The following is a 25,547-nucleotide window of genomic DNA, read 5'->3' on the forward strand; positions in this document are numbered from 1 at the left end:
TCCTGCTCAAATCAAAAAATGAATTTTTATTGGTGATGGACCAGTACAAATTTCTAAACCCTTCCATTTTCGTTAACATTATAAGTTTGTAAATATATATATATGCAATATGCATGATATGACATATTTTCTGCTTTTTAATTTAGGATATGTCCAGAGTCCGGTCAAGTCCAGTGTACTGTGCTGCATTAATTAATTATCTACACTTTTATTAAACTACTGTAAATATGCATGACATGAACTCGTTTTCGGAAGTTACACAGTTCAAGTATGGCTGAAATGGGAATATGAAAAGATCTAAAAAAAGAAGCACAATTGCGCGCATAATTTTTGAGACCATTAGATACATACGACAAAAATGTTAATTATGCTGAATTGGTAGTAGGTGCTGCATGGATTGAATACAATGTACTATATAATACTAAATATACTGCTCCGTGCATAATAATTTATTTCGATTATGTCATGTGGAATAAATTAAATTTACAATATTGCTCTGTATAAATGTATAATATTTTAATATTTAACCATTAATATGTATTTGGCCTGATTTATCTCAAAAGTTGGAAATTTGGACAAGGTGATCGATGAACATACGATAAACGAGATGTACACTCAATCAAAGTCTCGATGATCCAACTACGGATGGATAAGATCTGGGTTTGCTCCTAATCCATACACCTTAACAATGTTATCTTTCATAATCGGATAATGAATCGGTTTTGATATTTCGTCAGCAAACAATAATTTTTGTACAAAATCGGGAATTTTATTACTCACAAATTTAGTAGGACAGAATCCTCCTTGTGTAACGGATTGATAAAAAATGAAGCATTTCGCAGGTTTAATTTTGTTGACGGCTATCGTTGGCTGGTAAGTAAGGCTATATTTTCACTAGAATTATAACATTTTAGTATAATTGACTTCTTGGCATAGTTCTGGAGAAGCTTATTATCGTCGCATCCTCCAAAACCCTGACGATGACTTTTCTTGCACCATTCTTTCGGAAGAAACTCTCCGAAAATATAAAGGTTTGATCCCATCTTGATCACATCACAAATTAGTGAATAACAAATTTCTGAAGAACCAATGTAAATTAGTAGACAAATTTTTGATGCAAAGGTTTTCGAACATCGGACTTTCAAGAAATTGTGACGGTCTTAAAGCCTGGGATCCACGCCCCAGCCGAGGCCATGCTCGAAATCCCAGATACCACGAAAGTTATTGAGATTTGGGGAAAGAAAGAATCGACAGTTGAAGCTCATGTCGACTCGCTCTGCAAATCTAGAAAGCATGTTGATTCTCCAACCCCTAGCTTGTTCCAAAATGAACCAGAAATCGTTAAAATTGTTGACGGTGGGGATCAGGCTAATCGAATTGACGTAGTTTTCATGGGTGACGGTTATCAAGCCACGGAGCGTCAAGCATTTTTTGATGACATTGCGCGTTTGACTGAAGACATGTTTAACGGGGCAACTTTCCGCTCGTATCTTCCCGTCTTCAACATATGGGCGATTTACGTACAAAGGTACAAAAATTTAATGGGTTGCATATGTACCGATGTGAAAATAATGTTAATGAATTTTAGCGTGGACTCTGGAATTGGTTACAATGGAGCAAAAAATACACCATTTCGATTGTATCGCGAAGCCGGACAACTTCGTGGTTAGTGTGAAATCATTATCATCAACGTATTATTTGTGTATTTTATTCAACCTATTTGAACATTTTATTTAAACAGGAATTTTCACTGGAAATGCCGCATACGCGAGAACCGTAAATATACGACAGTCATTATTTCCATACAGATAATTTGTGCTCATAATATTTAGTATGTAACTTCTTGACAGGTCTGCCGTCTTACTGGGACGAGTGGGTGTGACTACCCTTCCTTAATTGGTAACGACGATTACTATGGCGGTCTTGGAGGTGAATTTGTCATCTCTACAAAGTCCAATAGAACTGGTACTGTCGTCCTGAGGTATGAATTAAATGATAACTCCGATAATATCTGGTAAGGTTTTACCGAGAATAAACATTTATTCTAAATAGACACGAAATGGGGCACAATTTTGTCAATGTGGGTGAGGAGTATGATAATGGACAAGTCTACTCTGGGGTTAACGCTGCTCGAACGCTCGCTGCAGTAGGATGGCGGCATTGGTTATCAGAAGGTACAAAATGGACTTTAATTTACTCTTATTAATGCAAGAAAATAATAAAATTATTGTTATTGTTGTATGGCTTAGCCAATCTCTTTATTAAAAATAATATAATCAAGATTGTATGTTTGACAAGGTACGGCTGCCGTTGAGGAGCGTGCCATTTACCGTCTTCTCCAGTACCCATGGGCAGATTTAAGCACAGGGATTCGAAGTTTCACCTTCACTTCGGATGGGGCTTACTCTCGCTGGTATTTGCTCGTATCCGTCTCTGCCGCAGGGGAAGAGGATTCATTAGAGTTTCTTTTGGATGGTGAAGTCCTCCCGTGGGCGACAAGAGGATTTGATGATCGTGAATTTTACGACTGGCGAGGCACCAACGGCTTCACACCAGGGCAGCACACCTTTAGCGTTCGCTCAAAGACGGCCTCCACTAATCCTGACATTCCCAGAATGATTTGTTCCATAACACTGCACGAGTTTGGATCAGAAGCGCAATTCCATTTGGATAACAACTGGGTTTCAGCTTATCCTACTTGGGATGTATCCAGGTAAAGTACGGGGGATTATCAGAATGATTATTTATACATGATTATCTGTGACTATGAAATATTTATGATGATGGATTGTCGCTAATTTTGATTGTACTTTCAATTCAGACAAAAAACATTCCGACCAACAAATGCAGGCTGGTACGACAAGTGTTTAATCATGTTGCTCAGTATTTGAAATATGTATGTGAATATGATGTGAGTAATTAACCCCTCAATTTTTTTCATCTAGCTTGATGCGCAATATGACTTCGAATTCGGTTCGACAAACTTTTATAATTACAGCTTATTTACACACTCATTATGCAACAAATGAATACATATTCTCTTATCTTTACACAGTTTTGTCCAATTTGTAAAGAGGGAATGTGGTATCAATTTTTGACAAGGTGTGTATTTTTAACAATGTACAATTTACCTAATTTATTTCAATGTGCCAATTTGTAACAAGGATTTCCATCATCGATTCCGTTGCTGTGGGTGTCGTACCAAATCCTGACGGATCGAGGCCCGTGATCCTCAACACTCTCAAACTGGGTCAGTTGAGAGAGCCTGGAAATGAGGTGGAGGATGAGCGATTGGAGGTGAGGTGGTTCCGTGCCGGGGTGGAGCAGACCGACCTTCGGGATTTGTTTGAGGTTGATGCACAAGCGGGGTCATGGACGGTTCAGGTAGACTTCAAGACGCCAGATATCAGGAATGATCCACAAGGATTGACCAGCGAGACGGAGGCTTTCAACGTCGCCCCCTGAATTCATTGTCCGAATGCAAATAAATCATACCATTGAACATACATCAAAAATATACAAAGTAGATAATTATAATTTGTGACCGATTAAATCAATTTGAAAATCATGCAGCTCGATTGGTGATTTATATCCACGTATGAGAAACATGAAATAATTCGTGCCTTATTCAATCTAAATTCCACAAACCGAGTATGCTACACATTTACAAACGTACAAACGTATAATCATCCATACATGATAAATAAGTATGTACATTTATCTGTATGTATATTACGTATCAAAGTAGAAAAATCCATAACGTCACTACTTAAAATACATCTGCACCTCTTGACCAGCCACACTTACCGATAGATAAGTAAGCAATCGATTACATTTCTGACGTAATGATCAATCAAAAATAATTGATATACATCAGTCACCTCATTGTAGCACTTGTCATTTGAAGAGCATCAACCAAGAGAGCGTCGACAACCTCAAAAATGGGGGTGTCAAACCTGTCGTGTTTCTTTATTTTATCCACCCTACTTTCAGCTTCTGCTCTATCACAGCCTAAATTTGTTGGCTGTGGTGGGAGCATTCAAGCTAACTCCGGATCGCTGACGTACCCTGAAGCAGGGTCGACTGCTACTCCAGGGGAAATATGCACTTGGATAATTCACCTTCAAACACTGCAAGATTTTAGGTTGACCTTTGACAATTTTAACATCACCTCAGAAAATAACGCAAACTGTTCCACATCAGGAATTAGACTATATTCACTGACCAATTTGGTATTTGGCCCAGAGCCAGAATCTTACACGTATGCAATAAATAAATACCATCCTATGTATAAATTAAGTATTTTTATATGTGGCCTTTGTATAACAATACACATGCATTACAGATTTTGTGACCAATCACCACCAACTAATACCGTTTTCTTGGGACGGTCTGCCATCGCCGTGATATTTTATGCGGGCCCTGATCAATCTGCGAACTCTTCCTCTTCACACTTTCCTGGGAAGGGTCCGCGTTTGACACATCGAGACCCAAACATGTCTCCAACTTTATTCAAAGTTCCTCAGGAACCATTAAATACCCGGTGAATGGCAACTACGAGAATAACTTGATTTCAACCTGGCTCGTGAAAGGGGAGGAGGTTGACGGCTCGGTCGACATTGCATTAAACCGGTTGGAACTTCAGGCTTGCTCAATCGGGGAAGATTCTTGCTTTTGTGACGCTCTTTTTCTTTATGAGATTACACTTTCTCAAAATGGGCCCATTTTATCCTTGACTAGGATTTGTTCAACAATGACTAGCCCAGTTTTACTTCAAGGGGTTAGGTCACAATTTGTCGTAGCTTTGTTTACTGATGGCGATGGAAACAGTACGTCCGGGGGGAGGATAGAGCTGGACTATTATCCAAAATTTGATGACACTACTACTTCAACTACGGCTCCTTCAACTACGGATGATCCATTTCCAGAATGTAATACATAATCAATAAACGAATGAATTCCCATCGTTCGTAAATTTACATTTTAAATCTTATTGTGTCCACAGCTTCGGTTTGTGGAGAAATTCTAGAAGGCCTCAGCGGGCGAATATCCTACAAATTAAATGAAACGTACAGCAGTTGGGAACGATGTTTGTGGATAGTTCGAGTTCGAGAGGCATCTTCAATCACCTTCCGCCTTGTCGAATCTGGTCTTTCTACTGATACAAATGATTATGTCCATATCAGTGGGTTCAGTCATGTTCTTACCGAGTTGGATAACGACCCTAGAATAATGGATAAAATTCAACTGTAACAATTTTACCAATTCATTCCAAATTTTTTCGAAGTGTTAATTTTTATTAAACTCTGAAACAGAAAACATGATGGGACTCCGGTCAGAGTGAATGGATCCGTGGCCATTATTCATTTTGCTACCGACAGTCAATACCACGGAACCGGATTTGTTCTAGAGTTTGAAGGAAATTACGACGATAATCAACCCAGTTCTATCGGAACTAGTGCCATCCTGCAAGGGTCTAATGGGTCATTAACACATCCATATGTTAACAATGAACTGAGCATTTTTCTGTTTGAGCCACCAAATGCAGTCTTTGATCCTGCAATTGCTTACCAATTTTCTATCAATTCCGCCGGTGCGGGCGACGCCATCGAACCTCGATGTAAAGACTCCATCCGATTGTTTTTCTTTGATCTTTATACGACAGGATTTGTATTCGAAGAAATGTATGAAAGTGTTTTTAGAATAATTTTTGCATGATTTGCTTAAATCTAATTGACTTGTGTGTATTGTATTTGTTTTTTAGGGTTTGCAATGAGCAATTAAATCCGGATTATGTTCATGCACGCTCATCAAAGGTAGTAATAATGGTGTTCATATCTGATGGCTCTGTGACGGCGAACGGAATCAACATTGATTGGACATGGTCATAATTAACTCAAATAGGCTTACAAACGTTATATATTTATACATACACATTTACACGGAAAATATGTAAATATCCTGAACCCATTCATCACTAACTATTGAAAAATTCATGTTTATTATGCACTTATCTGCGGTGAGGTCTTTGTTCAAAATGTCGTTATTCTTAAATAATTACATAATTAATAACTCCCTGTATAAATAAAAACTTAAAATTATCCAATTAATGGAGAGTTAAATTTCATCATCGTTATTATAACATATTTACGTATGAACACAACACGTTGTACTTGTTATCAGCAACACCGATGTGATAAGCGTATCAATACCGGAGAATGTATGTATAAGCTCCCTTGAATACAATAAGCTTTTTTTAATTCATCAAACCAAATCAAGGTCTCATTCTTTCAGTCGCATAATCATGGCGAGCAGTTTGTGGAAACAAATTTTCGACAGTTTCATTGCAGGCTGGGTGTGGTTGTTGGGATGGATTTTGGGAACACCCTCCACATATGCCCCCAGCACTATCAAATACGTGCAAAGTGCTTCCAGTGCTCTGACTGGGGAGGAGTTGGAGGCTGTGAAAGATTCTTGGGCGCTAGTAAAAAAGGACGTTAAGACACATTCCATCAATCTCTTCCTTCAGTAAGGTCTATTTGCATGCATATTTTTATTAATAAAAAATATATGCATATTTCTATCTGACTAATGTCTTGTTAATTTATTATAGCTTCTTTTCGCTGTACCCGCAATATCAAAGCAAATTCCCTGCTTTCAGGGACGTCAAGAAAGCTGAACTGACTACGAATAGGGCCTTCAAGGCACACGCTTTCACTGTGGCTACAGCGTTATCCGGATTTGTAGATCATCTTGAGGATTCCGAAGTTTTAGGCGAACTTTTATTCAAAACTGGAGTAAACCACAAGGGAAGAGGATTGGGCTTGAATGATTTTAAAGTAAAGATATAAACTTGTGACAATGATTAATTGTATTCATGTTCATGTTTCGTATTTTAACGATTATGCTTTGCTTATTTATTAGAACCTCAACAATGCCATACTGGATTATTTTTCAATCGCTTTAGGAAAATTATTTACCCCGGTTGTTATGCGTGGCTGGACTAAAACACTAAACGTGGTACTTGGGAAAGTTGGAGAAGGCCTGAACAGTGTAGAAGACTAGTTTAGTTTAGTTAAATTATGAAGAAAGCATATCTTTTCAGTTTTTATTCAACATGTACGTACATTTGTATGCATATCTACACTAGCATTTTTCAAGAGAGACTCGGCGAACAATTGTTTACTTTAAAGAAATATCATTATGTGTATTCATGTCTGACCTAAAAATTAGTGGGTATATAATCTCTTGCTTTTCAATCTATATTATAAGCTGGAAATGTTTGTCTGCAACGGAAGTGAAAGTAATTTTCCGAAACGGAAGTCGAAACAGTCATTTCCAGCTAATTACATATGTAAATACCATAAAAAATTAATTATGTGGAATTATGAACAATCCCACCCAAATTCCATGATAATAAAAATTAAGCCCGGCGGGAGACGGGCTTAAACGCTAGTGTACAATATTACTGTAATAAGATCGAAATCTGAATCGTGTAAAAAGTCAATCGGGATAACATTTTATAATTATTAATGAAGTGTACATATGACGAGGTTGATCATGTATTTCTCGATACCATGGACTACGATCAAGCATGTAATGAACTCGCTGTAATCAATTTGGAATGTTGTGTTGAATGCTTTTAATTATTATTTAACTAAATTCCACGAGTTGGAGGTAATTGGCAATGTCATCCTTTGGTTCTGTCTCGATTCTCGGTGGTAGTGGTTGTAGTGGTTGGCGTAGTTGATGTGGTTGTAGTTGGCGTAGTTGATGTGGTTGTAGTGGTTGGCGTAGTTGATGTGGTTATAGTGGTTGGCGTAGTTGATGTGGTTGTAGTGGTTGGCGTAGTTGATGTGGTTATAGTGGTTGGCGTAGTTGATGTGGTTGTAGTGGTTGGCGTAGTTGATGTGGTTGTAGTTGGTGTAGTCGAAACTGTTGTAGTAGTTGGAGTAGTCGAAGTTGTTGTGGTAGTTGGCGTAGTCGAAACTGTTGTAGTAGTTGGCGTAGTCGAAGTTGTTGTAGTGCTTGGTGTAGTTGAAGTTGTTGTAGTAGTTGGAGTAGTCGAAGTTGTTGTAGTGCTTGGTGTAGTTGAAGTTGTTGTAGTAGTTGGCGTTGTGGTGCAAGGACTAGATGCCATTCCATTTTTTCCTCTTCGCCCATGCCGGTGACGGTGACGACGACGATGCTTTCTTCGTTTCTTTTGTTGCTCATCCCCTTGTCTACAAGAAAATCTTAGATATTAGGCAAATCATTTGGTCATTAGTTGAACTTATTCTTACTCTTTCGAATCTCTCATTTCCATCTGACTGTCGTTTTCTTTATCTTGCTCTTTCATTCTTGGACATAATGGGATGGCTGTGGTTGTAGTTGAAGCTCTTCCACGACCACGTGGTCCGTCACGCATTCTCATCGATCCCTTCTTGTCTGTCTCACCCTTTCTACAATAAAAATTATTATGTACTACAATTTGCGTATCATTTAGTTTTCGCACTCACTCTTCCGAAGAAGACGTTTCGCCAGATTCCTCAGATCCTGACTCATTTGATCTTTTGCGGTCCTTCTTTTGTTTCATGGACTGCGTTCGGAAATTAAATCATGGAAGGATTAACATAACACTAGCGCCCATACCACATGCTATGCATAAGCACTTACCAGTGTCACTGACACTACCGAAAAGATGACCAGAACAACTAGTAAAAATTGAAATCTCATTTTCCCCACGATTAATAGCTTTCGTCAAAGCTAAAAATTATAACGTAACAACCTGCTTCATGCAGCTTAATTCGTTCTGAACCTTTCTTCTGTACTGGAACGGATATAAATACATAAATTTTGGTTCATTTTTTACTTGTTTAAGATTCCTATGAAACATGCAAGGTTGACGAGGTGTACCTGAATTAAATGGCTTAACATATGGATGAATTCTTTTTTGTGCAATTCAATGGAAAACTAATCGTTCACTTTGATTGACCGAATTATGGTTTCTATCTGTGCTATACAGTGAGCGGTATGTGCAAGTCATCTTCTAAGATCCCCACATTGTCTAAACTTGTACGTAACATAAAGATTTATATGGTTTGGACACTGGCCAAATGTGACAGAAAAAGGATTTGAATTACTTTTACATGTCATAACTTTAGTCGTCGTCACAATTGGAGTGTTTCTCCCCACTTGGATCAAACACTCGACTCAACATTGAATAATCAGGCATACTTCTTTGCTATACATACATAAGTATGTCCTCATATTATGCATGTGCCTACTATATGTAGGTGTATATGCTAATCGCCGATATAAGAAACATATAGCAAGATTGTGTCTCAAATGTTTTATTTGCATAAGTCGTCTTTAATTTCGGAACTTGACATTTGGAAATCCAAGAATGCCATGATTTGACATTTATTCAATGGAAATGTTCCTAGAAAGCAATAAAATATCAAAGTCATTTTTCAGAATTAATGCTTACATCAGGATGCTAAATCTGAATCTGAATCTGAATCAGAACGCTAATGCTTAGACAATCTTCTAAATCTAATCTAATAACACGTATAATAATGGCATCCATTGCCCAAAAGAATAAAAGTTTTGCATTCTGGGGATTAATTTGATGTCACTCAAGTTCAATCGAGCTTTTGATATATCTGTAGATATGCAGAAAATCTGGAGTTGGAGACTTCGATAAATTGTCACTTGATTTTTAATGTTTTGTCATGAGTGAAAAAATGTTGTTGGGTAAATAAGAACGTAAGTGAAATTATGCACAGTTTTTGCACAACTAGAAACCTGACCACACTGATTGATTCTAGTGATTCGGGGTTCCATTTTCACGTTTATCATCCTTGAGACTTTATGACTTTTCTAAAATTAGGAACGACTTTAAAACAAACAAAAAATAGTTAATGAATAATTAATTTACTTTGCTCCGTACCCAACCAACCCAACGTAGTGTTTGCCCAACGACGTATTTTCAGCCTTGACAAAAGGTTAAAACGTCAGTGATAATTTGTGAATTCCCGAAGACCGGATTTTCTATATATGTGAAAAAGACGATTAAACTGTTACAAGCTAGGGTGACAAAATTAATGACCCAAGTACAAAAAATCCTTAATTCTTATTACATCCTGTCCATAGGAATCCATTAGAGGTCACACTGGGTTTCATCCAATTATGCGCCGTTCATGACTATTCAACAATTATCTTGTAATTGTAATAAAGATAAAAAGGAATGTGGTGCTTTCTTACTCCCAAATGCGTATGTAATAATATTCATGTATTTCTTAATGAAGGTGTTCATTAAAGGTAAATAATTCTATCTGTATAATCATCGAATACCCGCTACCCTGTCTTCCATGCATGGTCATTTAATTCAATGAAACTGAAGCAGAGCAAGGAAAAATATTCATAACCATGAAAAATTCCATAATTTAATTTATTACGATCAGACATAAAGAAATGATTATCACAAATTCAACAATGTAATCCAAATTTCAGTTTGACTTTGATTACAATTAGCTAAATAATTACCCGTTAATTATTAACTTCACACTTAGCATGAAAACCGTTAGGCTTCGGTCGTCGGTGCTTGATCCGTAGTATCGGTGACCCCGTCCTCAGTAATCGAAGTCACGTCTGTTTGTCCTTCTCCTAAAGGTTGGGCTGTTTCCGTGGGAGTCGAAGATGACGACGTCGTTGTCACAGGCGTCGTAGGAGAAGAAGCAGTCGTCGTAGTTTGGGACGTGACATACTGCGCCAATTGTGGGGGAACAGTGCCCTTCGCCACCACGATGGTCGTGGCAGACCCGATCTGACCCAAAATTAGTGGGGCTTTCGTGTTAAGAGCGGCATTCAATCCTTCCTTCGTTAGAGCAATGAGTCCATCAATGTTTGGCTTCTCTCCAGGGGCTCTGGTTGGGCCGTTCTTATCTCGGATAATTTTGACCCCAAGTTCCTCTTCAAATTGAGAAATTTCTTCCGGCGTGTAGGTATTTTTTCCATATTTGACGAGGGCATCGTCCCACTCTTTTGGATAGTTTTCTTGGAGAAAGAGGATAAATTTACCGGCCAACTTTTTCTGATCTTCGTCACAGTTTTTGCACTGGGTTCGGAGGTAGATGGGAATATTTCGCTTAATGAATTTTCCAATCGTGTCACATGGCCCATTGTAAATTATGCATTTCAACTGGAACTTCATGGCACGTTCATTCTGAAAATTTGAAAAGATTAAAATTTGAAAGAAACTTGAAACATTTTAGAAAGCTAACCCGTAAATACTGCTCAAAATTAATATTTTGGAATTCCCGAGGGATTTGTGGTAGCTGAGGGCGAGACTCGGCACCCAAGATAATTATTGCCATCACGGCAAAAAGTGATAGCTTTAAAGCCATTGTGAAGTTGTTGTGGGTGGTTGTGTTAGCAATGGAAGAAGGAAATTAACTGAATTAGAAGCACGAGTCTCATGACAAGGAAGACTGGAGAGGAAATAATCGTGACCCTGAATTGTGGGAATTTGCAGTTACCATTTAATTTCTGAATTTTCCGAAGCCAGAATTTATGTGCTGATGAGATTATTACTTGTGTTGCTAAGAATGGATACTTTCGTTTATCAGTGCAACGTTCTAAGGTGGTAAAGCTATGCACAACTAATCCTAACTTTATTTACTTAATTCATTTCTATGCATTTCATTAACTCTGGGTACATATTTGCAGATATGATTGGCATGTAATTATATTTCATTCGCATTTGATACATTTCCGGAAAGAAATATTTGCGATAACCTAGGAGTATTGTCAGCAAAACAGCTCGCCTTTTAAGCTTTTAGAAAACATTTTAATGAATTTCACTATAATATATCTGAGGAAGGCCGAGTGTACTGTACAACCCCTTTTCGCCTCGATGTCACCGAATTTCGCATAAAAAATTGGAACCTTATATTTTGGTGAAAGGATCAATATAACGTAGCTATTATTAATTTATATGCAACCACACCCCCTTCAAAAATTGCGGAAGAAAATTGGGAAAAGTGAGAAAATAAATGTACACTCGGTACAAAAAGATTTAGACCCCAAGTTGCATTTGACATTTGACTTCCCCCTTGAATACGAACATTTTGATGCATCAAGAGTTTCAAAATTCGAAAATTGGCGGTTTTTTCACATACACATAAATCGTTAAAAAAATCATGGTAGCGGCCATTTTTAGTCTGACAACCTGATGCCAGATTTTTCTTCATGAGAAGAGCTACATTTTCAGCCTTGGTTGTCCGACTAAAAATGGCCGCTACCATGAGTTTTTTGGGGTCAAAGTTTCTGGGGGAGGCGCTTCATAAGGCAAGAGCCGTAGCAAGGCAGCTTATGCAATAATGACATGTATATAATAAATAGCCAAAAAATTTAAAACTTAAGCTTTTCTGAATATATAATGATAATGTGCACTCAAATTTTTACGCTACAGTGCTTATCAGTGCACTTATCAATTTCTAAGATAAGCAAATTTAGTCTGTCCAAACCGCCCCAAATTTAAAACTTAAGCGTTTCTGAATTTATAATGATACTATGCACTCGAGAATTAACGCTACAGTGCTTATCAGTGTACTTATCAATTTTTAAGATAAGCAAATTTAGTCTGTCCAAACCGCCCCAAATTTAAAACTTACGCGTTTCGGAATTTATAATGATACTATGCGCTCGAAAATTAACGCTACAGTGCTTATCAGTGTACTTATCAATTTTTAAGATAAGCAAATTTAGTCTGTCCAAACCGCCCCAAATTTAAAACTTACGCGTTTCGGAATTTATAATGATACTATGCGCTCGAAAATTAACGCTACAGTGCTTATCAGTGTACTTATCAATTTTTCAGATAAGCACATTAAGCACATTAAGCACATGAATGCATTACATATTACATTAAATGAGATGCTCGTTGGTAAGAAAATGTTCACCATAAAATGTTTGTCAGAGAGAGACAAAGACTGGTGAGTTTCATACGCCCCTTCTGCGAGCGGGTAGTGACACCTGCGAGAATCAGCCTGAATCTCTGTCTCTCTCTGAAAAATGGAATCAGGGAAAGTTGTACACATCCAGTGGAATGCCTCATCTTATAAGGTAATTACGAGTAATAATAAATTTAATTATGATTGAAACAATTTCCTTATAGTCACATCATATAATTTCCAATTAAATACTACATTGTGCAGAGTGAGTCATTGTGCATATTTATCATCATAAACACCTAGATGAAACTTCACATTTTTCCCAACCATGAGCAATGCATAAGTACTTCCTACCAATTAATTTCATGAGTGTGGTTGTATTATATGTATCTTGTTAAATTTGAGTCTTGGGTCATCTGCATCAAAATAGTACTAATAAGTTCATACGAATTTTTAATAAATATTTACTAGACACAGTAAGCTGCAAATAATATAGAGAAATAAAACTAACACAATTTAACACACGCCTAAATTCCAAAAAATCTCATCTGTTTCAATCCAATAGCGTCATAACAGTAATGCAACGATTGACGTCATATATGAAATCCAAACGTGCCAATTAACCAGAGCACGCACCAGCAGACTTGCCATTCCATAAGATGATTATACCAACGGAGACCAATTATTATGCCCGTGGTTGGCAAATCATTAATGCAAATCATTCGTTTTGCAGTATGTGGAAAGCAATACAACAATAAACAAATTGAGCAATCCTAGAAAACCAAGAAATGCAAGTGGTTATTCCCTCGCTACGATTATTCAGCAAACTTCACCACCGTGCGAACTTTTTGCTGTCCGGGCAAATCCAACCCATGCACACATAAGGAGCAAACCCGTAGCAAAATACCACATTTTAACCATGAATGTAAATACTATAGTATTTACATTCATGATTTTAACTGAAACAATATGGAAATGCTCCAATTGAAGAGGGGTTTTTAAGATGTTATTGTCGCCTCTTGATGATGAGGCGTGTGTGAGATTATTAGCTTATATAAACTAACACGCAGATGTGACCTGTAGATGATGTCAAGAAGATAGCATATTGTGCCAGCCAATTTATGTACACGTTTTTCGGACAAAAAGGGATGGGATTTTCCTCCCCAAGTTTCAGTTACAGTTAAGCTTGCCTCGTCGAATGACAGGATATGCTTAACATTTAGACACCTCTGGACACTTAAGATCTTATCATTTTTCACTGTTTGCATATTGAAATAATCTTATCAAAACTTATCAAAATGACTCTTGATTATATTTCTGACGAAAATCTGGAAAAGACGCTGAGCAAGTTTGGAGATCAGTCGGACGAATATACGGACGATGAAAACAGAGCAATTCAAGAATACTTTGAACTCTTTGACAGTGAGTAATGAAATAGGAGAGTTAGGAGAGAGCATGAAAGTTGCAACAAAATAATATTTGCATCATTATATAGATGACGAAGAAACACTACCTTTTAGAAAATACGCTACAAAAGGCTTGGTAATTCCCGGACTAAGGAGCTGCAATTTGGACGCAAAATTGGCATTCAAATCGGTGAGTTGCAATATTAAAAATGCGACACCGCTTTCTGACAGTCTAGTGAGTGATATACATATTTGTCGGCATGTACAATATATTTATTTACAAATATGTGTAGATGAAAGCACTTCATTACCATGCGACTAAAACCTATCCGGAACTCTTTGCTCAATTGGACCCCTTAAAACTCAAGCCTATTATAGAGAAAAAGTTGTTCCAAGTTGTCAAACGCCCCGTCGACAAGGGCCCCGCAATCGTTGTTTTTAGAATTAGTGAGCATTTTTTAAAAATATGAGTGAAAGTAACTAACGCGTTCGAAATACTTACAAAAATCATCTCATTGCAGGAAATTGGAAACCTTCAGAAGCCAACATTGAGCACCTCGCGTTGACAGGTGCCCTTTATATCTACGCCGTTGCTAAAATGTCGGCCGAAATACAACGTCAAGGTATAATTGTGGTTTCGGACGTTTCTGGATTTAAACTTGCGCATGCGAGACAAGCGTCGGTGGACCTGATCATGATGTCTTTAAGATTGTACACCACCATGCCGCCCATGATTAAGGGCATGGTCGCGATCAATTCTCTACGTTTATTTGAAGCATCGTTCAACATGTTTAAATGGATTCTTCCAGAAGACATCAGAAAAATTGTGAGACTTTGATGGACACTAATTCTAAATTTATATTCAGATTTGAAGCTAATACTAACTTTCATACTTATTACTATAAATAGATGCACATTACAAGAAATGATATGTCACACATGACCAAACTAATGGCTCCGGACAGGCTTCCGGTTGAATTTGGAGGAACGATACCGGATGAAGAGGCGTACATGGACCAAATTGAGGATGAAATTCTGAAAGATCCCGAACTTTTCATTCTAATCAAACATGTACAAGACGAGTTCATGGCGACGAATGGGATTAAGAGAAAGCACTCAAATAAATTTAATAAAATTTAATTACGTGAAATGTTCCACGAAATTCGATGAAATGTTGAGGATTGTAGATATCATATATTATTTATATATTGAGAGAATAAAAGATTATGTCCATTGAGCAACAACTCGTTAAGAATAGATACTTGCGTGTCAATAGTGAGTAAAAGAACACAAAGCTTAAGTTGTTGACCTGCCCACTACGCTAAATGGGCGAGGGTTGATATATGTCCAGTCATTTACAGAAGTCCATTAAGGTCCCGTAATACGATTTGGTGTGGATTGATGGAGTAAGTGTATGAAAGTCCGTTCTACGTTGAGCACAGCCTTTCTTTCTTCATGTGCTTTTTTATTGGAGTCTGTCATGCTTCAGTGGCCTGAACATCTCTGTAATTCTCGACGTGATCGGGCATTTAGAATTCCTCTGGAGAATTCTTTCCACCGCTAGAATACGGATTTGCCCTTATCTCTAACATGTAGAAGATGTTGCCGAAAGGCGGATAGAGTGAAAGCAGAATACATATAAAAAAGCAGAGGAAAGAAAAGTTACGTGCGGAAGACAAATGTCGGGATTAAGTTTCCAGATTGGTGCCGATCAATGCTGAGAAATAGCCTGCTTAACGTGGATCAGAGAAAAATACTTTGTTCTTAAACTGTTGAACATGGTGAGTTTTATTGCTTCGATAGTATATCACAGGTCGATTCTAAAATTAAATATCTGTATTTTAGTTATTTGTGATGTTTATGAAAACAGGATAAACTTCATGAAAATATTATGACAATATTACTAAGCATAAAACCGAGAATACATAACTTTTGATGACATTCCAACCCCGTTGTTTATTTTCATAGGATTTGATGTGCTTTCATACAAACTGCGCAACTTTTGTAATAGAAATATTGCAGCCAAAATGAGCCTGCATTACGTGAGGATGAAATCGAGGAATGAACAACCAATATGGTTTCATTTCCCCTTGCGGAAACTAGTTAAATCACCATCACGAGTCGATACAGGCCTGGAGCAAATGAAATCCTGATGATGAGAGTGTGCTGAAGTGTATCGACCCAACAAGAAGCCTGGATGGTGGATGAATTTACGAGGAGAAAGTTCAGTCGTGGTTTGCGTAGCGTATCCTCTATACGCACCCAGCCAACCTGCAAATCCTTGCAAAACCAACCAACCAACCAACCCACCGCCGAGTCAGAGAAAGTATGATCCCCACTTGCTTTCTCCTGTTGAATGTGTATTGCCCGACTCCGGGAGTCACGTAGGATGGGACTCGAGCGAATTGACGAGGAGTAGTACGCACCCAATAACGAATGACGAACCAACAAGCAGAGCTCCACTGCGACTTTCTTCTACCTGCTTTCACCTTGGGAGGCTAATTCCCACTTTTCTTATTTTTTCGCCCATTTTCCTCTTGAGTTGGTCAAAACGGCAGACTTTAATAGACTCGCTTTTTTCGTGCTTTTTTGCACACCCACGCTCATCATGAGTGCCGCTGTGGGGGAGGGTATCACTGTAGAAAAACGGGATGCGCCGCCTGAGAGGAACATGAAGCTGGAAAGGTAAACATGGCAGATTTGCATCTTATCTCGAATCAGTTTTTGGTAATTAGAAAGTTTGTTTTGATAAGGTGGCTACTCAATTCTCAACCCGAATCGTTCCACCCGACATTGTTTCACTTCCCGGAGGAAGAAGAGCAACAGGATGTTTGCATAAGTGATCAGGGTCCATCGAAAGCTCGCGAAAAGAGAGGAATTCCACCGCCACCGAGGGATGTTTCGGTTAATGTTACCGCAATTCTCAATTCTTTGGCGAAAGGGTATGACAAGAGGATTCGACCAAATTACGGGGGTGAGTACATAGGCGAGAATTTTATTGCATTACACTGGATATGTATTAATTAGTGGTGCTTATGTACATATGCGATTTTCTCTTTGAACAGGTGAACCCGTAGTTGTGGGGTAATTAATTACATTATCATAAATTTTGCATAAAAATTTGCATATGTTAATATGTCTACTTATCAATAGAGTTACGCTGTACGTGCTCAGCATCTCCAGCATATCCGAAGTACACATGGACTTTACGGTCGATTTTTACTTTCGACAAATGTGGAAAGATCCACGCCTTCAATTTCAAGCAACAGATCAAATCTCAACTCTCTCTGTAAAACAAACTTTTAAAGCTACTGAAAATACTTAATATTTATAGTGGTTAAAACTTTAATGGTTATTAACTATTGTTTAGGTGAGTACGGACTTTTTGCGAAAAATTTGGGTTCCGGACACATTCTTTGTAAATGAGAAATCGTCTCACTTCCATCTCGCTACCACATCTAATGAATTCCTTCGAATATCGAAGGACGGTGACATCCTACGCTCTATTCGTCTTACCGGTTTGTCTTTATTTATGAGCTGATAAATATAGCTGCAAATATGTACAATGAGTGCATGTCTCAATTTTCTCTCAGTGACTGCCGCATGTGCAATGGATTTTAGACGCTTTCCTATGGACTCTCAACTTTGCACGATAGAAATCGAGTCATGTATGAATCGCCACTTACATACATACATCTAAACATTTATAATCACTTTAACTTATGCTTTAACTACATGATTAGACGGGTATTCAATGTCGGACATCGGGTATAAATGGGCAAGGGGACCAACATCTGTGGGAGTCAGCAGCGACGTCCAGCTACCTCAGTTCAAGGTGGTTGGATACCGACAACGAACTTTTGAAATTTCGCTCCTCACCGGAAATTATTCTCGCCTGGCGTGTGAGATTTTATTTGTGAGGTCAATGGGATATTACCTTATCCAGATTTACATACCTTCCTCGCTCATCGTCATAATCTCTTGGGTGAGCTTTTGGATTAACAGGAACGCGTCTTCTGCCAGGGTGCCTCTAGGAATCACAACGGTATATGAAACATTGAAACTTGCACTTTTCGATAAAGATGAACAAAACACGATAATTTTTCATACTTGTGTCCACCGTTAGGTCCTAACGATGACAACTCTAATGTCTAACACAAATAAGGAGCTCCCTAAAATAAGTTATGTCAAAAGTATCGACATTTTCTTGGGAACGTGCTTCTTTTTTGTATTTGCGGCATTATTGGGTGAGTAAAAAATTGCCAAAATTTCCATATTTTTTGTGATAATATATATAATTATTTCCTGATATTTTACATCTTGATGTGCAGAGTACGCGGCCGTCGGATACGTTGCTAAACGCATCGACATGCGTAAACGTCATTTGGCAGCGATGAAGTATTTGGCCACCCATCGCGATAAGGCGGGTGCTTCCTTACCGAGACCACCACCTCCGCAGACTTGCATTTGGATGCAACCTCCCGAGTCTAGATTAACAACAATGTGTCGAAGTCAACAGCCTGGAGGAACCCATTCCAGTGATAAGGATGCGATCCAGTTAGCAAAAACGCTAACTGAATTGCGAGCACAGATGGGAGATGCGCACGTTTGTGCAGTAACGCCGAGCACAATTGATAAGTTCGTTAAATTTAATACGAGTTTTAAATATTGAAAATGTGTCAATTTAAGCATACACACTGATGCATATTTCTTGTTGCAGATATAGCAGAATCGTGTTTCCAATCTCATTTATCTCATTTCACGCCTTTTACTGGATTGCATACATGCAGCTTTCTACCCTCAACGTGGAGGGACTGACAGCGTTTGAAAACTCGGAATAAGAAGAAAATACACACATAATTACCAATTAAAAGGGTTTATAATGTGCCAATAGCAGAGCACAGCACTGTAAACAATATATGATAATCACGTCAGAGTACAAAAGAACCTATTTGAAGAACCAATTGGCCCTCAGAGCTTCTCACAATGTTAGATAAACAAAAAATCAATCAATCAATATGGAAAAATTATATCAGAATCAACAGAATCCTGACCAAAATTTACCATTTGTATTTGAATGGAAACCAAATTCGGGTACAAGATTTTTATAGGAACGAGACACACTTACATGTAGACAGAGGAAAATAAGTGCGACGAATAATTTGACCACAAACACACATACATCGTTTACGGGTATTGAATTTTTTTGAATTTTCACGAAATGCACGTATTGCATGCCACTTAGAGATTAGAGTGGTGGGCGGAGATCGTTGAATAAATTTTAATTTTTACTGGTGACGAATATATTTGTAAGTGTGCTGATTTATTTATCATACCAAATTCCATGATACACATATTTACGTTTATATGTATGAACTTGCACGATTATATATTTGTCCACCGTACGTTTCAAAAATAAATACATATCATATTTAAAATTGTTTTTATTTAACAAAAATAAAAAAACTGTGTATAGACCCAGGGTATCATTGTACATATGTAGATATACGAAATCGGCAATTTAATTATCTATACAATTTACTTTGATATGCACCAACACCGTCCATTGAAGTAGCAGTATCGCGTAGGTGGAACCCAGCAGCAATACGCAGAACACTGCAATGAAAATATAATTACAATTAAATACTCTCAAACTTCACTAAATATGTATTTATGATTAAAATTGGTTACTGGAGAAGAGCATCGAACACAAGTGGCCTCAATTCCAAGAAAAGAATCGATTAAGGTTGCATTTCCGATGGAGTTGTCGTCGTTCAATCCTAAATCTCCATACCGTGCGATCTTTGTCGCAAGCGTGTTATCATCGGCAACGGTGGTAACAGCAATGGCGACGATGAGAAGAGCAGTTCTACGTAAAAAATTCCAAATATAATTTAAAATGGGTGTTAAAATATGTATTCGTATTCATGTATAGTCGTGTATTTAACCTTTTCATGGTATTTTTCTACTGAGGAAGTATTTGTTATCAAACCTGGTAATTGGTATATTCTGTTCTTCTGGCGTGTAAAATCTGAATAAGACGACAATGAATGTGTTTGCTTATAAATATGAACATTATTTACTATTAGGATTCGAGCCATAATAGATATAAGGATTAGATGCTGCGTAAACATAGATTTTGACTAATTATTTCATCCTCCTGAAAAAGGAAATGATGTGTGTATGCATCGTCATTAGGTGTCAACATATTTTTATTTATGTACTTCGGAGTTATCACGGTTGGTTATGTGTGAATTGTTTTCGATATGAATAAATTAATACGAGTCAAATTTATATAATTGAAACAAATTAAATTATGCGGATTATTCGTGTGTTTACTTGTGAGCATTTCATTGACGTATATTATTTACAGCTAAAATACAAGATTAGATTATTATACAATTTTATGAGATGAATAAAGCACACACTTGACTGGGCACATACATAAGTATATAATACGCATACATATTAATAGCTTACATAATCGTAAGCATTTTATGAAAGCATCATTCATATTTTAGTAAACAACGCTTTCCAGGATGCTTTCAGTTTATGGTAATCGCAATTACGCATAAATATTACTACTAAAATTGCTAGAATAGGCTCGGTGAAGACAGACATGTCCAGCAATTTGTAACCGTTTGTCATGCATCTGACTTGCATGTATTGTAATCATGTATTGTAATAATTATACCCATGTACATATGTAATAATTACACAAGTATCCAAACTCACAAGGCAATGTCAATTAATAATTCATGCAGCACATAAAATTTGGCTAACTACCAATGCCATCACCCCCAAACCCAAAAATCGATTTTACAAGCAAAACTCATAATCAGTAATGTTCTTAAGAATATAGAGTTATATCAACCCAATCATCAATGGTGAAAACAGCAGATTTTTTCCCATCCGGAACTCTCTCTTTAAAAACCTCAATCATGCATTTTAGTTTGATTGCACACAAGAGAAAATCATCAAATTGAAGACACCCATCTTTATTCCCATATCTTAGAACGAGTCCTTGAACTACTCGCGAGTTGACGCTGAACCCCGAAGACGTCAGCGCATTTCTCAACTCCGATGAGCTCAAACTCCCCGAATTATCCGTATCAAATTTCTTATACACCATTTCCCAATATTCAATATCTTTCCAGAGTTGTTGAAACTCGTCAAACCCTAATTTTCCTGAACGATCGGCATCCATCATTGCAATAGCAGAGCGACAAATATCTTTACTCCAGCCTTGAAATCCAGTTTTACAGAAGGTAGAATTTAAAAGTTCTTGCAACTCTTCCCAGTTTACTTCCAAATCTTCACCAGCCACTCGTCTAAAAAATGCTTCAGCCGCTTCTTTTTCCGAATTTGCGAGGATTTTGTTATCACTATTTTTAAGATTTTCTAACAATTCGTCTCGTTTGTCCGGATCACATTCTACGTCCAGCTCGGCGTCATTGTTCTTGGTGGAGGTTGCCGTTTCGGTAAACATTCGTAGAATAAAGTCACCATCTTCAAAGGGATGAAAGGTTGACGGGATGATGACGTAAGTTCCTGGGGACAGGTTGAATCGGTAACTGATTTCTCGACTGCGCGTATATTTTAGGGTAGACTCCACTCTTGCGTGATATTTAAAGAAATCTTCTCCAAGCGGAATTTCTAGGGCTGGTTGACTTTTATCTGGAGTTTCCAACAGGTAAAGGATGAATCCAATCGGGAGAAAATCTTTGCCAAGTTTTCGTCGAAATTTCTGCATCAGAGAGACAACAAGAGTGCATTTCTGGGTGGGATCCTCATCATCTGGTTCGGTTAAATTGATAATGTACTGTGGATTGAGGGAGAAAGTGTCTGGGTAATTTCGACACCCTCCGGCACTAACGCCTTTGACCCACGAACCTTACAAGTATACGTAAGTATTTTAAATTATTTGCATTTTTTTAAAGCACACATCTTCCAAAAAATATTTATGGATACCTTCAAACACATGTTCCACCCACTTCTTGTTCTTTCTCCGTTCCATAGTTTGGCTCACAACAGCGCTTCCATTTTGCATTATTTTATTACTACCATTCTCAATTCCCTTCTTTGCTTGATCCAATTCATCTAATACATCCGGCCCCAAATTGCAGATATCCAGAGTTTGAAAGTGGGTCACAAAGTCGTTACACGACATCCAGAATTCCCCGTCATTATCGAAGCTGTGCTCTTTTTTGTTAGTTGATGTAAGCATGTCCCATTCCGGGGATCCATCACTCCACGCGCCTTTCCATTCCGCAGAATTTCCCCAAGGGTTCCTAATTCTGAGAAGTTGTACGGTGGAGGTAGCGGTGGCAGTTTTTTGGCGAATGGAGACGCTTTTGACATCGGTGATGGAATAGGCATGACCCCGGATGAGTCCGAGCGGTCCTTCTGCTTCAATTTCGCCATCTGGATCCGAATCCAGGCTACAACCCATGAAAGAAGAACGGTCAAATGCCTTCGACATTAGTTGAAACAAGTTTCCTCCTCCTGCTTTCTCAGCCAAGGCACAGTTTTCGGTAACACCGCCTGTAAAATCTTGCAATGCTTCGGATACATTCCCACCCACGAGTGCTTCATACGATCCGTGCTGTTTGGCATAAGCTATATTTTGGATACATAATTTTTATTTATTAACAGTTAATTTGTGTGCATATAAATGGTTTAATTCATATCGTATAAACCTTTTTCTAGCAGTGCACTCCAGAACTCTGCCTTATCATCCGAGTGCATGAAAACAAGACGGTTGTTCCGTGTGGGTAGGAGATCATCGATAACCACGTCAACCCATTTTCCAAATTTCCAGAAACGAAAGTGAAACACGCCATTGTAATCGGGAGAGTCAAAGTCTGCATTGTCCTCAGGGACAACTTATGTACGTATGCATATGAATATATGATTGTGAATATTAGGCAAAAATTTAAAAATGCATGAAAAAGTGGAATAATTCACAAGTACCCAGATGAAACAATTGTCGATTTAATGTTAAGTTGGCTACAGCAGCAAGAAACCAGCAATTTCCAAGCTCGCCTTGTTTGACATCAAATCTTGAAGCTCCCCCAATGAAGAATTTTGGTTGTTGGACAATTTCATGCGGTCGCTTCCATTCCACGGGTTGGTCCAATGATTGACTGCAAAAGGGCAAACATTCCAATGGGAGGTAATACAAATATATGCATGTACATTTCAACAATGAGCATTAACTGGTTCTTAGTTAATAAAGCTTAAATCAGCACCTAAAGAAAATCGAGGTGTCTTCCGGAGGAAAATTTGGGTCTTTAAACAATTTTTTATTTTTATCACAGCGCCCACTTTCTTTTAGTTTATAAAAGTCAAGGATTTTTCCTGTCTTTGTTTTAAATCCACTTCCTCTCTCACCAAAACGATACACCAAAATCCCAGAGGGTAAAGAGTATGGCATTTTCAACAAAGAACAATGTCAGCAGAGAAATTACTAAGATAAAATTAGGGAAGTTTGGTCTTATCTTTTCAAAAGTCAAAACTATACTAAGAACGCTCATTGGATATTTGGATAAATATTACTTTTTTCGTTAATTTTGTCATTAACGGTGACCCAACGCCATTCACTAATCATGAAGCATTAAATTGTTCTGGTGCCCGACAATGTAATTCTTTGATTTTCAAGGTCGCGTTTTCCAAAGGAATCCGGTGTGTATCACATTTCTATTCGGTGCACATTTACAATCAATCTGGTAAATCGTGCTTGTGCCAAATCTGGAATGATGTGTGCTTGTACATACATACTTACATACGCATATACATTAACTTTTATATTTTAAGTTGCTTACCTAAAGGTTTGTTGAGAGTAAAAATAAAACTTAATTGGGAGCAATTAATTACCAAAATTTGTAATGGCATGATGTAGACGACATTGTAACAGAATGCATAGCATAACAATAACGTCGTTTGGCTGGTGCCATTCTCTGTCGTAAAGATTCCAACTTCTAAAGCGTATCATGGTTTGCTGATCCATGACTGGAACAGAGTTTGGCAAGGGAAGTGTCTGTTGTCTCAAATCAGTACAGCTATACCAGTGTTCTGACTAAAATCAGAAGATTCTTTCTTGTGTGCATAAAATAATATAAATCTGGTCATCCTAATCGGTTGAAAATACACATGAAAAGACCCAAACAAATCGAATAAGTATTAACTTTTATCGGTAAAATTATTCACTCCTCTCCTTCAACTCTTCGGAATTTCACATCCCCATTTTAGCATGCATGCAATAATCAGTAAGTTTGCATTTTATTCAAGTCTCTATGATATTCGATCAATTTGACAGTAAAATTTGTAGCATGAATAAACAAGTTTAATTTTTCGAATATATACATCTGGGGTTAATTAAAGATGTTCAATTGTGGTGTATGTGTGTATGTTTCATTTCATTTCATTTCATTTCAACTTTTATTCACGTGTAAATGGATATCAGTTAACAATAAATGTTGCCTGATATTGTGTGCTATCAAGGATTGGTCACATTGTTTATTATAGGCACAGGTGCCATGGTTGGTGGTGCAATTGTGGTGGAAGTGGTGGAAACAACTGGAATTATAAACATCATACATATTACAATAGATATATAATTTATTTTTTGTAAATATGTATCTGCATATGCATGACACTTACGACAGGAACACGTCCTAGTGAATATTTGCCACAGATTGCACCAACAACTAATCGTTGGCTAAAGATTTTAGAATGATTTGTTCAAATTTCGATAGGGGAACTTATCAGTAGACATATTTATATAATCAAATAAGTACCCCTTGTCCTTGTGCCTTTGCAAACACAACCATCAGGACCAACGAAAGAAAAATCCACTTCGACATCATCGCAAGATTGTAACGCGAAAGAATCCGAAAAATTAATATATGATACTTTATCAGGAATTTTGGTATACTGAATTCGAAAAAAAATACTGGGAGAGCGTTAAGCCCCTTTTTATCAAGAACTCCAGTGAAACACTGCCCACCGAAAATATTTCCAATGTCAAGGCTTTCCAAAAAGTCGTGATTTGAAACGTAGAAATACAAAACACCATTGCAAATCTTGAATTCCAAGGTTGTTATGAACATGACTGCAATTGTGTACATTTTCAGAGTTCACGATAAATGTGATGTAAATACATGTGCGAATTATGTATATTAATTATTTTGAAGTGTATATTAAA

At 37.6% G+C, this 25,547-nt stretch overlaps 10 protein-coding genes and 1 long non-coding RNA gene across 13 annotated transcripts; 5 read left to right on the forward strand and 6 right to left on the reverse strand.

Moving 5' to 3' along the window:
- The first annotated feature begins 715 nt into the window (after positions 1-715).
- Positions 716-3,572, forward strand: LOC110848011. The gene is made up of 12 exons (XM_022095103.2): positions 716-873; positions 937-1,031; positions 1,123-1,528; positions 1,589-1,665; positions 1,742-1,776; positions 1,851-1,981; positions 2,053-2,174; positions 2,299-2,713; positions 2,822-2,854; positions 2,946-2,973; positions 3,056-3,102; positions 3,165-3,572. The coding sequence occupies exons 1-12, from the start codon at positions 827-829 to the stop codon at positions 3,463-3,465; spliced, it is 1,737 nt and encodes a 578-aa protein (XP_021950795.1). The 5' UTR covers positions 716-826; the 3' UTR covers positions 3,466-3,572.
- On the reverse strand, positions 3,340-5,771 carry LOC118434995. Its single transcript, XR_004834421.1, has 2 exons — positions 5,572-5,771; positions 3,340-5,476 (listed from the first exon to the last, which is right to left on the reverse strand). It is a non-coding gene; the product is annotated as an uncharacterized LOC118434995 (long non-coding RNA).
- On the forward strand, positions 4,723-6,110 carry LOC110845619. The gene is made up of 4 exons (XM_022092074.2): positions 4,723-4,931; positions 5,006-5,249; positions 5,316-5,684; positions 5,765-6,110. The coding sequence occupies exons 1-4, from the start codon at positions 4,754-4,756 to the stop codon at positions 5,889-5,891; spliced, it is 918 nt and encodes a 305-aa protein (XP_021947766.1). The 5' UTR covers positions 4,723-4,753; the 3' UTR covers positions 5,892-6,110.
- Positions 6,111-6,256: 146 nt separating this feature from the next.
- LOC110848013 (globin) lies at positions 6,257-7,504 on the forward strand. Its single transcript, XM_022095105.2, has 3 exons — positions 6,257-6,528; positions 6,614-6,839; positions 6,925-7,504. The coding sequence occupies exons 1-3, from the start codon at positions 6,305-6,307 to the stop codon at positions 7,063-7,065; spliced, it is 591 nt and encodes a 196-aa protein (XP_021950797.1). The 5' UTR covers positions 6,257-6,304; the 3' UTR covers positions 7,066-7,504.
- A 123-nt stretch (positions 7,505-7,627) lies between these two features.
- Positions 7,628-8,796, reverse strand: LOC110848012 (cell wall protein DAN4). 3 transcript variants are annotated; one of them, XM_035849947.1, is made up of 5 exons: positions 8,656-8,796; positions 8,499-8,578; positions 8,283-8,441; positions 7,911-8,222; positions 7,628-7,856 (listed from the first exon to the last, which is right to left on the reverse strand). In XM_035849947.1, exons 1-5 carry the CDS (start codon positions 8,713-8,715, stop codon positions 7,691-7,693), a joined length of 777 nt encoding a protein of 258 aa, XP_035705840.1. In that variant the 5' UTR covers positions 8,716-8,796; the 3' UTR covers positions 7,628-7,690. The 3 variants fall into 3 exon arrangements, with proteins under 3 accessions (XP_035705840.1, XP_035705841.1, XP_021950796.1); XM_035849948.1 differs by having other exon boundaries at positions 7,628-7,775; positions 7,830-8,222; XM_022095104.2 differs by having other exon boundaries at positions 7,628-8,222.
- Positions 8,797-10,399: 1,603 nt separating this feature from the next.
- Positions 10,400-11,438, reverse strand: LOC110848014 (cell wall protein DAN4). The gene is made up of 2 exons (XM_022095107.2): positions 11,265-11,438; positions 10,400-11,206 (listed from the first exon to the last, which is right to left on the reverse strand). The coding sequence occupies exons 1-2, from the start codon at positions 11,385-11,387 to the stop codon at positions 10,565-10,567; spliced, it is 765 nt and encodes a 254-aa protein (XP_021950799.1). The 5' UTR covers positions 11,388-11,438; the 3' UTR covers positions 10,400-10,564.
- Positions 11,439-14,008: 2,570 nt separating this feature from the next.
- LOC110848015 (retinaldehyde-binding protein 1) lies at positions 14,009-15,585 on the forward strand. Its single transcript, XM_022095108.2, has 5 exons — positions 14,009-14,357; positions 14,431-14,531; positions 14,635-14,788; positions 14,863-15,167; positions 15,251-15,585. Exons 1-5 carry the CDS (start codon positions 14,234-14,236, stop codon positions 15,479-15,481), a joined length of 915 nt encoding a protein of 304 aa, XP_021950800.1. The 5' UTR covers positions 14,009-14,233; the 3' UTR covers positions 15,482-15,585.
- Positions 15,586-16,580: 995 nt separating this feature from the next.
- On the forward strand, positions 16,581-19,645 carry LOC110845621 (gamma-aminobutyric acid receptor subunit beta). Its single transcript, XM_022092075.2, has 10 exons — positions 16,581-17,026; positions 17,095-17,315; positions 17,407-17,425; positions 17,495-17,630; positions 17,712-17,859; positions 17,935-18,009; positions 18,085-18,386; positions 18,468-18,588; positions 18,673-18,979; positions 19,062-19,645. The coding sequence occupies exons 1-10, from the start codon at positions 16,950-16,952 to the stop codon at positions 19,180-19,182; spliced, it is 1,527 nt and encodes a 508-aa protein (XP_021947767.2). The 5' UTR covers positions 16,581-16,949; the 3' UTR covers positions 19,183-19,645.
- Positions 19,646-19,761: 116 nt separating this feature from the next.
- On the reverse strand, positions 19,762-20,538 carry LOC110848016. Its single transcript, XM_022095109.2, has 3 exons — positions 20,290-20,538; positions 20,033-20,210; positions 19,762-19,957 (listed from the first exon to the last, which is right to left on the reverse strand). Exons 1-3 carry the CDS (start codon positions 20,295-20,297, stop codon positions 19,880-19,882), a joined length of 264 nt encoding a protein of 87 aa, XP_021950801.1. The 5' UTR covers positions 20,298-20,538; the 3' UTR covers positions 19,762-19,879.
- A 120-nt stretch (positions 20,539-20,658) lies between these two features.
- Positions 20,659-23,993, reverse strand: LOC110845624 (calpain-B). The gene is made up of 5 exons (XM_022092079.2): positions 23,593-23,993; positions 23,315-23,487; positions 23,041-23,226; positions 22,313-22,960; positions 20,659-22,234 (listed from the first exon to the last, which is right to left on the reverse strand). The coding sequence occupies exons 1-5, from the start codon at positions 23,775-23,777 to the stop codon at positions 21,192-21,194; spliced, it is 2,235 nt and encodes a 744-aa protein (XP_021947771.1). The 5' UTR covers positions 23,778-23,993; the 3' UTR covers positions 20,659-21,191.
- Positions 23,994-24,603: 610 nt separating this feature from the next.
- LOC110848017 lies at positions 24,604-25,503 on the reverse strand. The gene is made up of 3 exons (XM_035849953.1): positions 25,141-25,503; positions 25,004-25,061; positions 24,604-24,919 (listed from the first exon to the last, which is right to left on the reverse strand). Exons 1-3 carry the CDS (start codon positions 25,468-25,470, stop codon positions 24,840-24,842), a joined length of 468 nt encoding a protein of 155 aa, XP_035705846.1. The 5' UTR covers positions 25,471-25,503; the 3' UTR covers positions 24,604-24,839.
- Positions 25,504-25,547: the final 44 nt, after the last annotated feature.

The sequence above is a fragment of the Folsomia candida genome, unplaced genomic scaffold (assembly GCF_002217175.1).
Source record: "Folsomia candida strain VU population unplaced genomic scaffold, ASM221717v1 Fcan01_Sc003, whole genome shotgun sequence".
Lineage (NCBI taxonomy): Eukaryota > Metazoa > Arthropoda > Collembola > Entomobryomorpha > Isotomidae > Folsomia > Folsomia candida.

What these genes read in the sequence shown, in the direction of transcription:
- LOC110848015 (XM_022095108.2), top strand. Translation starts at nt 14,234, where the DNA reads ATGACTCTTGATTATATTTCTGACGAAAATCTGGAAAAGACGCTGAGC. An exon ending in ATACTTTGAACTCTTTGACA is followed by an intron (nt 14,358 to 14,430) that starts GTGAGTAATGAA and finishes ATCATTATATAG; the next exon opens with ATGACGAAGAAACACTACCT. An exon ending in AATCGTTGTTTTTAGAATTA is followed by an intron (nt 14,789 to 14,862) that starts GTGAGCATTTTT and finishes ATCTCATTGCAG; the next exon opens with GAAATTGGAAACCTTCAGAA.
- LOC110845624 (XM_022092079.2), bottom strand. Translation starts at nt 23,777, where the DNA reads ATGCCATACTCTTTACCCTCTGGGATTTTGGTGTATCGTTTTGGTGAG. An exon ending in GACACCTCGATTTTCTTTAG is followed by an intron (nt 23,488 to 23,592) that starts GTGCTGATTTAA and finishes GCCCTTTTGCAG; the next exon opens with TCAATCATTGGACCAACCCG. An exon ending in GAGTGCACTGCTAGAAAAAG is followed by an intron (nt 22,961 to 23,040) that starts GTTTATACGATA and finishes TCCAAAATATAG; the next exon opens with CTTATGCCAAACAGCACGGA.
- LOC110848012 (XM_022095104.2), bottom strand. Translation starts at nt 8,715, where the DNA reads ATGAGATTTCAATTTTTACTAGTTGTTCTGGTCATCTTTTCGGTAGTG. An exon ending in CGGTAGTGTCAGTGACACTG is followed by an intron (nt 8,579 to 8,655) that starts GTAAGTGCTTAT and finishes TTCCGAACGCAG; the next exon opens with TCCATGAAACAAAAGAAGGA. An exon ending in GAAACGTCTTCTTCGGAAGA is followed by an intron (nt 8,442 to 8,498) that starts GTGAGTGCGAAA and finishes TTTTTATTGTAG; the next exon opens with AAAGGGTGAGACAGACAAGA.
- LOC110848017 (XM_035849953.1), bottom strand. Translation starts at nt 25,470, where the DNA reads ATGTACACAATTGCAGTCATGTTCATAACAACCTTGGAATTCAAGATT. An exon ending in CAAAGGCACAAGGACAAGGG is followed by an intron (nt 25,062 to 25,140) that starts GTACTTATTTGA and finishes TAAAATCTTTAG; the next exon opens with CCAACGATTAGTTGTTGGTG. An exon ending in CACTAGGACGTGTTCCTGTC is followed by an intron (nt 24,920 to 25,003) that starts GTAAGTGTCATG and finishes TTATAATTCCAG; the next exon opens with TTGTTTCCACCACTTCCACC.
- LOC110845619 (XM_022092074.2), top strand. Translation starts at nt 4,754, where the DNA reads ATGACTAGCCCAGTTTTACTTCAAGGGGTTAGGTCACAATTTGTCGTA. An exon ending in GGATGATCCATTTCCAGAAT is followed by an intron (nt 4,932 to 5,005) that starts GTAATACATAAT and finishes TTGTGTCCACAG; the next exon opens with CTTCGGTTTGTGGAGAAATT. An exon ending in GGATTTGTATTCGAAGAAAT is followed by an intron (nt 5,685 to 5,764) that starts GTATGAAAGTGT and finishes TTTGTTTTTTAG; the next exon opens with GGTTTGCAATGAGCAATTAA.
- LOC110848013 (XM_022095105.2), top strand. Translation starts at nt 6,305, where the DNA reads ATGGCGAGCAGTTTGTGGAAACAAATTTTCGACAGTTTCATTGCAGGC. An exon ending in TCCATCAATCTCTTCCTTCA is followed by an intron (nt 6,529 to 6,613) that starts GTAAGGTCTATT and finishes AATTTATTATAG; the next exon opens with CTTCTTTTCGCTGTACCCGC. An exon ending in TGGGCTTGAATGATTTTAAA is followed by an intron (nt 6,840 to 6,924) that starts GTAAAGATATAA and finishes CTTATTTATTAG; the next exon opens with AACCTCAACAATGCCATACT.
- LOC110848011 (XM_022095103.2), top strand. Translation starts at nt 827, where the DNA reads ATGAAGCATTTCGCAGGTTTAATTTTGTTGACGGCTATCGTTGGCTG. An exon ending in TGGGCGATTTACGTACAAAG is followed by an intron (nt 1,529 to 1,588) that starts GTACAAAAATTT and finishes AATGAATTTTAG; the next exon opens with CGTGGACTCTGGAATTGGTT. An exon ending in ACTGGTACTGTCGTCCTGAG is followed by an intron (nt 1,982 to 2,052) that starts GTATGAATTAAA and finishes TATTCTAAATAG; the next exon opens with ACACGAAATGGGGCACAATT.
- LOC110845621 (XM_022092075.2), top strand. Translation starts at nt 16,950, where the DNA reads ATGAGTGCCGCTGTGGGGGAGGGTATCACTGTAGAAAAACGGGATGCG. An exon ending in TGCCTCTAGGAATCACAACG is followed by an intron (nt 18,387 to 18,467) that starts GTATATGAAACA and finishes GTCCACCGTTAG; the next exon opens with GTCCTAACGATGACAACTCT. An exon ending in TGTATTTGCGGCATTATTGG is followed by an intron (nt 18,589 to 18,672) that starts GTGAGTAAAAAA and finishes CTTGATGTGCAG; the next exon opens with AGTACGCGGCCGTCGGATAC.
- LOC110848014 (XM_022095107.2), bottom strand. Translation starts at nt 11,387, where the DNA reads ATGGCTTTAAAGCTATCACTTTTTGCCGTGATGGCAATAATTATCTTG. An exon ending in ATTTTGAGCAGTATTTACGG is followed by an intron (nt 11,207 to 11,264) that starts GTTAGCTTTCTA and finishes TCAAATTTTCAG; the next exon opens with AATGAACGTGCCATGAAGTT.
- LOC110848016 (XM_022095109.2), bottom strand. An exon ending in GTGTTCGATGCTCTTCTCCA is followed by an intron (nt 19,958 to 20,032) that starts GTAACCAATTTT and finishes TTTTCATTGCAG; the next exon opens with TGTTCTGCGTATTGCTGCTG.